Source organism: Scatophagus argus, chromosome 23 (assembly GCF_020382885.2).
Source record: "Scatophagus argus isolate fScaArg1 chromosome 23, fScaArg1.pri, whole genome shotgun sequence".
NCBI classification, from domain to species: Eukaryota; Metazoa; Chordata; class Actinopteri; family Scatophagidae; genus Scatophagus; species Scatophagus argus.
In genome coordinates this window covers 12,183,430-12,191,622 of record NC_058515.1, presented here as the reverse complement: position 1 = coordinate 12,191,622, position 8,193 = coordinate 12,183,430, and the positions used below count along the sequence as shown (strand labels likewise).

Genomic DNA, 8,193 nt, shown 5'->3' with positions numbered 1-8,193 from the left:
CATATTAAGAAGGGTAAAAGGGGGGAATAATAATAATACTAATAATACTTATTCATGTGTAACCACATTACTTAATTCCGTTGTAAAATATGGGTTTTAATTTGAAAATCCCTACCGGACGTTGTGAGTGTGACTGTGTTTGTCTCTGTCTGCCGGTGCAGGATGTCCTCACAGCGCCGCTCAGCTCAGCGGGGCCGCCACACAGCGGATGCGGAGTCCGGGATGTGGTCCGTGTCGCTGCCTTTTGTGCGGCTTCGGTGCTCCCGTTTGAGTCGCAGTTTCCAGCCGAAACAACACGCAGAAATACGCGTCGTTCACGGGGAGGAAACGAATTGCGCTTCGGTTATGAGCGAGCGTGGAAGCTGCGGACGGCGGAGAGTCGGGGGGAAGTGAAATTTGGAGCGTTTGGGGGCACTTTGGGTTGGAAACGCTCGGCTCTTTGTGCTGCAGGTTGCAGCTTTTTCCCTTTGGATTGAAAGGTAAGACAGGAATTATGGCTGAAACACCGGCTGGTCATTACGTTACCGCTAAAATGAACATTTGCTACCAGTTTGTTTTCCACACGATTTGTTTGTTATCTCTTCATTTGTCCTCCCCTTCCCTCGTCTCTCAGGGCTGATGAGTTGGCAGATAACAGCATCGATCACACTCTGACTAAAGCTGACTTTCACTGTCGGCGTCAGCGCGTTTTGCGCTCGCTTGTTTTCTTGCACTTTTACGCACCGTGTGCCAAACGGGTCGCCTGCACGGCACAGTTGGGTTTGGATTTCCATCCCGCTGGACACACGCGTGTGAGTTGAGTTTTCAGTCTGTTGCTCACAGGGGGCATCACTTCATCCTGGGTGTGTTCCGCTTTGTCTCACACCCTGTTTGTCCACCGGGGACCAAAGCGTCCTCGGCGCGGCTGCTGACTTCAACGCTTTATCATGAGCTTTAATTCACTGTAAGCGTGCGTTTTGATACGTGAAGACCTCGACGGCCAGTGCTCGGGTTGCATGCAGGGGGCAGCAGCCACTCCTCGCTGGCCCATCGCCACCCTGAGGCCTGGAGGCCACCCGGGAGCCACAAGATGGTTAATCCGCAGCACAAAACCTTTGAACGATGACGAGGAGACATTTCACCTGTTGACAAACTTAGGCTCAGTTTTCTCGAAATATAATTCTAACTGTAGAGAGATCTGACTTGTTTAATTATAACAAATCTCACAGAAATAAGAGCAGCTGAATCTGCAGAGATGGAAGAAATTATTTGTACGTTTGTCATGATGATGGAAACAGTTTTTGGCTTGGCCATCCTGTCTCCGCTCTGCACGTGGAGCCTCTAACACCCCAGATGATGCTGAACATGTAATCCAGAGGCAATCGATCAACGGTGGATTGAGTGCAGTGTGAGAGGCTCGCCAGTGGGATCGATGGGATTGACCGTCTCAGACAGGGCGGGACAGGGTGACAGAGCTGTGTTTGTAATGGTGCAATAATGTAGTTAAAATTCTGCGAGGAACTCTGACACGAGTTTCTGAAACTGGGCAGCAACTCACGCTGAAGGCTGATGGATTTCTGCATCAAGCTTTTTGTTTTGATTGGTGTGTTTTGGATTCATAACAGTTACGGGCATCCAAAGAACCCTGCACTCTCTAAACACACGTTTTCACCTCTTTGCACTCAGTTCCTGTTCGTGGAAAAGCCTGGAAAAGGCTTGTAAAGTAAGAAGTAAAGACCGAGGGATGATTCTGGGCTCTCAGGCCAATGTGGTTTCCATTTCTAAGCAGAAAGTGAGGCGAGTGCTCAGCTTGATGTGATGATGTGACAGTGGCCAAGTGCATTTTCCTTAAATGCATGGAGCTGCTGTATCTGTGCAGCGCTTGTAAAAAGGTTTCTGGTGTTTTATCGTTTTTCTGGTCGCTCCAGGACATTAAAGACTGGTCAGATTTGTTTTCATGCTTTTCTTGCTGGAAAACAAATTGTCTCCCATATGGCAGGTTTCTAGCAGCCTGCGTCAGGCTTTCCTCCAGGATTCATTGCTCATCTACCCTCACTAGACTTCCAGGATGTTGGGCTTCTACTAAAAAGAATGAAGGCCAAAAAGACCAGTTTTGGTTTCATCAGACTGCTGGACCAGGTGTCTTCAGAGACTGTTTCTTTCAGTCTCCCATAAAGCTGCACCTGCCGAAGCACCCAGGTGACTGCTTGCACTAATCTTTTCTGACAAATACATCAAACAAATATCGATTCATCAGTTTTATCAGAATCTCCCTGGAAAACGCCTGCATGTCCCACGAGACATAATGTGTCTGCCTGCACATGTCCCAGCCGAGAAGTCCACGTTCGAATCACATGAGTGCCATTACTGAAGACTAAGACTGTAGTGTCTAATGTGGAAGGAGGATGCAGGAGTTCTGGTGCAAATTGAGAGCCTCAGGAGATTTCTTATCAAATTAAGAGTCTGCTTATTGTGGGAAAGCGCCTGTTTGAGAAAAGCCCCGTGCAGTGTCCAACTGGAACACTTTTTAGGGGGAGAAAAATGGAAAAACATGATCTAAATCGGGTCAGAGTCGTAGCCTGGTTAATGGTTAGTGTCTGTGTGTGTCTTTTGAGGTGTGTATTTGAAGGAGAAGGAGGGGAGGGGGTGTCACTGTGGCAGCAACCCCCTCCTCTTGTCCTTTCTCACCCCTCGCCTCCCATTCATCCCCATTGTAGTAGTTAAGCTGCGTTGCCCTTGGACACGGCAGGGGGCAGTTGGGGAATGTGGCGTCTCGGCGAGAATGTAACACACATGGACCCAACACAAGAAGAACAATAACACGCTGCAAAAAGTGGAGACAAACCAACGTAACAGAGACGCCCTGCATGTCCTAACAGAAAGACACTTATATGAGACGCTCGCACATGAAACTGGAACATTTGCTCTGTCTCTGCTCCTGCATGGCGTACACACTGGGGACTTGTGGTCCAGAATAGAAGGTGGCGTAATTGTCCCTCTCAGAGCACACTCAGGGGAAAATCGCTTGAGTTTGCTCATAAAAACTCCCTCAAAGCGGAAGAGTGGGCCCAGCGACGTCCTGTGTGTCTGAAAGCACACACACACAGACGCTTTCACACACACACACCACAGAGTGCCAACATTTTAACAATGCTGTCTCTTCTTGTGGCTTGGTGTGTTTCCCCTCTGAGACGCCTTTATTTCTGACTGAGGTGATAAATTATCTTTCGCCTCATTTCTCTTTCTGCTTCCCTTCTGTTCACGCTCCACTTTCCCTCTCTCTCTCTCTCTCTCTCTCTCACCCACACACACACACACACACACACATACACTGTCTCTGCCTGTTCCAAACTCACCATTTCTGTCATTTATCATCTTCTCTCTCTCTTCCTCTCTCTTCCACCCCAACCCTCTTCCCCTCTTTTGCCAGGCCTCCAAGATAGATTCCCTCAGGAGTAAAGTGGACTTGCTGCGCCTCCCTCTGGCCCTCTCCTCCAAGTCCATCAGCAGTCGCAAGAGTCAGCTGGGCGTGATCTGGGAGAAAGGCGGCGGCTCGGGGGCAGGAGGGGCCGGGAAACCCCGACCACCGCCGGCCTCCGACATGGACAACGAGTCCATGTACTCGGGCTACTCGTACAAGTCGTCCCACTCGCGAAGCTCCCGCAAACACAGGTAGCAGACCACAGGCTGTGCTGTACTGCGAGCAGGGCTGCAACTAATCTACTTTCACTGCCTGACGATTATTTTATTGATTAATTTAGTGTGTAAGACTAGAACCCAATTTTCTGTCTTTAAATGACCTGTTTTGTCTGTATTGTTGCACGAGTGGCCTATATATTTCCAGACACACTTGACTTTGTTACATGCGATAGTAAACTGGATTTAATGGGTTTAATGTTTAGTGAAAGTAATTTCTGAAAATAACTCGGGGGAGAATAAATAAATCAAGGGCGACATGTTTACAGGCACTGTGTGTTGGCTTTAGCACCCTCCAGTGGTAGAATCAAACAGGTCGAGAAGGTTTAAAGAGTTCATGTCTGCCCGTGGATAACCCAGCCCTCTGTTGTACACTTTGTATTTTTCTCCAGAGAGAGGAGGGACAGGCATCGCTCCAAGAGCCGCGACATCAGCATCCGCGGAGACAAATCGGTCACCATCCAGACTCCTGCAGAGTCGCTGCTGGACGCAGAGTCCACCAGAGGAGACGACAGGGTGGGACTTCAGTTTTCAGTCATTCAGCTGTGTGATCTGTGCTCTACCACGTGTCGCCAACACTCTCCTCTCTGTTCTCCTCTGTCTTCAGGATGACGACTGGGGCGAGACCACCACAGTGGTCACCGGCACCTCTGTGGACAGCATCTCCAACGAGGACCTGACACGGATCTCTAAGGACCTTGAGGATTCTTCGCCGCTGGAGTGCCGCCGTTACCTCGGGCCGGCGGTGGCTGCTGTCCTGGGGCTCTTTGCTCTGGTCACTCCTCTGGCCTTCTTGGCACTCCCACAGCTCCTGTGGCGAGATACGCTGGAAACCTGTGGCACACCATGTGAGGGTCTTTACATTTCTCTGGCCTTCAAGCTCCTGATCCTCCTCATGTCCACCTGGGCGCTGTTTCTCCGCCCGTCCAGAGCCGCTCTGCCTCGCTTTTTCATCTTCCGCTGTCTGCTGCTGGCATTGGTCTTCCTCTTTGTGGCATCTTATTGGCTCTTCTATGGGGTGCGGGTGCTGGAGCCCAGGGAGACGGACTACAGGGGGATTGTGGGATATGCAGCTTCTCTGGTGGACGCGCTGCTGTTCATTCAGTATCTGGCGCTGGTGCTGCTGGAGGTCAGACATCTGCAGCCGGCTTTCTGTCTGAAGGTCGTGAGGACCACAGACGGAGCGAGTCGCTTCTACAACGTGGGTTATCTCAGGTGAGTGTGTGTGCTGAGGATGCTGCTGAAGAAATTTCTTTTTCAATTCACATGCAGATCTTTCCCTGCAGTGGCCGCTATATATGTTTGTGCTTTCTACTTACAATCCTGCCCTTCATCATCACAAAGCCATTTTTGTCTCATTAGCTTGGGCTTTATATTCCCACAGTACAGCCTCTATCTGCCTATAAAGAGAGGCCACGAAGCTTTCAGGCTGTCAAGAGTGAAACTGAACTCTTTGTTTTGAAATATTCATATGTAAGAGGGGAAGTTTTTCTCCCTCTTTCTCCTGTAAACAGCATTCAGCGGGCAGCAGTGTGGGTTCTGGACCAGTACTACAGCGACTTCCCAGTCTACAACCCTGCCCTGCTCAACCTGCCTAAGTCCATCCTCTCCAAGAAGATGTCTGCCTTCAAGATTTACAGCTTGGGGGAAGGTGAAATGATCATTTGTTTACAATTCTGATGTATAACAGCCAGCCAGCAAATCAGTCTGATAATTTCCCAGATCATACACTGAACGGAAGCAGTCCAGACATGCGCAGGATGTTCTGGGCTGCTCTTCCTGTCAGCTGGACTCTGGTTGTGCTTAATTTCAGTGTTTGTATCTTCAGAGAACGGCACCAATAACTCCACAGGGCAGTCCAGAACCACGATTGCAGCTGCTCCTCGGAGAAGAGACAACTCCCACAATGAGTACTACTATGAGGAGGCAGAGATGGAGCGGAGGGTCCGCAAACGCAAGGCCAGGTGACGACATGCTCTCACAAATGCATACACGTAAAAAGACATGGATCGATTCAGCTAGGAAGTCTTGTCAAAGTCATGAAAGTCACAGCATTACTTGCGTAATTTTATCTAACTTAAAGCCACCGTTATAAAACCACTGATTAAAGCAGCTCTAAATCTAAGTTAGCGCCTCACTCACTCTCCCGTTTCCCCTCCCAGACTGGTGGTTGCAGTAGAGGAAGCCTTCACCCACATCAAGCGTCACCAGGAAGAAGAGGCCGCGTCCTCCCCCAAACACCCGCGGGAGGTGATGGACCCCAGGGAGGCGGCTCAAGCCATCTTTGCTCCGATGGCGCGGGCCATGCAGAAGTACCTCCGCGCCACCAGGCAGCAGACCTACCACAGCATGGAGAGCATCATCAACCACCTGCAGTTCTGCATCACACACAACATGACCCCCAAGGCAAGGAGGGTTTAATCAAGATATTATTTTATTTGATGTGTTTTTTAAATGTTGTTGTTTTTTGCATTTACACCCATCGCATTCTTCTTCACTTTCAGTTATCTGTCTTATAAAGTGTATTTTAAACTGTCCTCTCACCTGAGTTGACCCTGTTTACTGTAAAGTGTGATGAACAGTGTCCTTTTAGAGAAGGAATAATACATTTTGAAAACCTTGAAATACAAAATTCAGGTGAAAATGTCTTTATTCTGCAGCCCTGGATGTTATGCTCATATTTTCAGTTTCTCCTCAAAGACTCTCTTTCATTCTCTTGTTTAACTGGGTGAGCTGACTCATGTCAGTAATTATAATGCAAAAAGTCTTTGAAACTTTAAAAATAACAGCCACATTTTAACTTGACATTATGTCTCTGAGCCCCAGCTGGGATAGGCTCCAGCTCCCCTGCGACCCTGACGGATAAGCGGTATAGAAAATGGATGGATGACAGTGCAAGTATTTCCTGTGTGTTTCTCAGGCTTTCCTTGAACGCTACCTCAGCCCAGGTCCCACGCTCCAGTACCTGGACACCAGCCGGGGCCGCCAGTGGACACTCGTGAGTGAGGAGGCGGTGACAGCCCCTCTGCGCCAAGGCCAGGTCTTCTCTCTGAGACGCCTCGACTTCTCCCTGGTCGTCACGGTGACACCCCTCCCCTTCCTACGCCTGGGAGAAGAGTTCATCGACCCTAAAAGCCACAAGTTTGTCATGAAACTGCAGTCAGAGACGTCGGTTTAGGAGGAGGCGGATGAGTAATGAGGAGGAGGAGGATGAATCAAAGATATTAATCTTAGTGCTTTCAGGGTGTCATTTTATACTTTATCATGTAGCTATTTTTCCTAGTTTTTTATTTGTTGATAAGCATGATACCCAAAAATGCTCCCAAAAGTGGTTGTGGATAAAATACCAGTCAGAAAACACCAGACATCAGAAATCCCCCACGTCTGATTTTGTTCCTCTTCTGAGTTCTGCTGAGTTGTCATTACATTAGAAACTTGTTTCTGCTAACATTTGATAATTCACCACAGACTGCTTTCAGTTACACTGAGGAAGTAGGGCCGACCTTTTTAGTAGTATTTTTGAATTGGATTGAATTCCTTGGATTTTGTTATTTATGAAACATGTATTCAAGACACTACGCCCACGTTGGAGATGAAGTTCATGTCCTTTCAGTGAAGGAATTCTGTACAGCTGACCTTTTGGGGCTTCATAATTGCTCACTCTTCGTCAGAACTCTTATTTTACTTCTCTTTTCTCGTTTACTTGAACTTCTGGTTTATTGTTCTTGTTTACTGTTTATTACCATGGAGTTTGAACTGAAGCTGAAGAAGTCTAGCACAACACAGCCAAGTACCATTAGTGTGTTTCTATTTTGGCAGCTTTTGGTTTATTACTGTCTTAGACGTTTTGCAAAGTTCAGTCAGAGATGTAGGTGTGTTATGTTCGTAGGGGTTAACGCCGCGAGGTGTTAGCGGGCTACAGACGTCTAATATGCTCACTTATTTCCAACCCCACATCTCCAGATTTTTTTCCAGATGTGCACTCTTCAGCCCAGACTGACACTGACATCACTTGAGACATTTAGCAAGCGAAAAGTGTGAAGTTTCTTAAAACAATTAATTGTTCACAATAGTTGCTGATTAATTTTCTGTTGAACTAACTGACTGATTGATCCACTTCTAGAGCACTAGCTGAGAAGTAAGGACGCTGCCGTATACACTGGGGGTCAGTGGGGCCCCCCAGCAGGTTAATCCGGCCGTGGGTCAATACAGGTGTAGATTTGTGTGTCTTTGTCACTCAGAAATGTCCTTTTTACGCTGCATAGATAGACTAGTCGTGCCACTGACAAGCAGTTTACATGTACATTTCAATGCAGTTCTCTAAAGTGGTAAATATTGAATATACATATTGTAGTCAATATAAGCTCCTAACATTTGACACTAAAGAACACTGTCTTTAAAAGCAGGACTGTTGTTGACTGTTACACTGTGTTTTTTTATGACTGAGATGAGGTGATGTAAAAGGTTTTTAATAAATTTTGTCCCATGACTTTCTGTTTTTGGGAAAGGAAGTGACGT

The 8,193-nt window shown here is 47.7% G+C and overlaps 1 protein-coding gene across 2 annotated transcripts; it reads left to right on the top strand.

Annotated features, from left to right (window-relative positions):
• Positions 1 to 114: 114 nt before the first annotated feature.
• vangl2 (VANGL planar cell polarity protein 2) lies at positions 115 to 8,186 on the top strand. 2 transcript variants are annotated; one of them, XM_046380227.1, is made up of 8 exons: positions 115 to 479; positions 3,410 to 3,651; positions 4,068 to 4,191; positions 4,283 to 4,890; positions 5,190 to 5,326; positions 5,504 to 5,639; positions 5,838 to 6,081; positions 6,596 to 8,186. In XM_046380227.1, exons 2-8 carry the CDS (start codon positions 3,581 to 3,583, stop codon positions 6,851 to 6,853), a joined length of 1,578 nt encoding a protein of 525 aa, XP_046236183.1. In that variant the 5' UTR covers positions 115 to 479; positions 3,410 to 3,580; the 3' UTR covers positions 6,854 to 8,186. The 2 variants fall into 2 exon arrangements, with proteins under 2 accessions (XP_046236183.1, XP_046236184.1); XM_046380228.1 differs by lacking the exon at positions 115 to 479 and adding an exon at positions 529 to 791.
• The last annotated feature ends 7 nt before the right edge of the window (positions 8,187 to 8,193 follow it).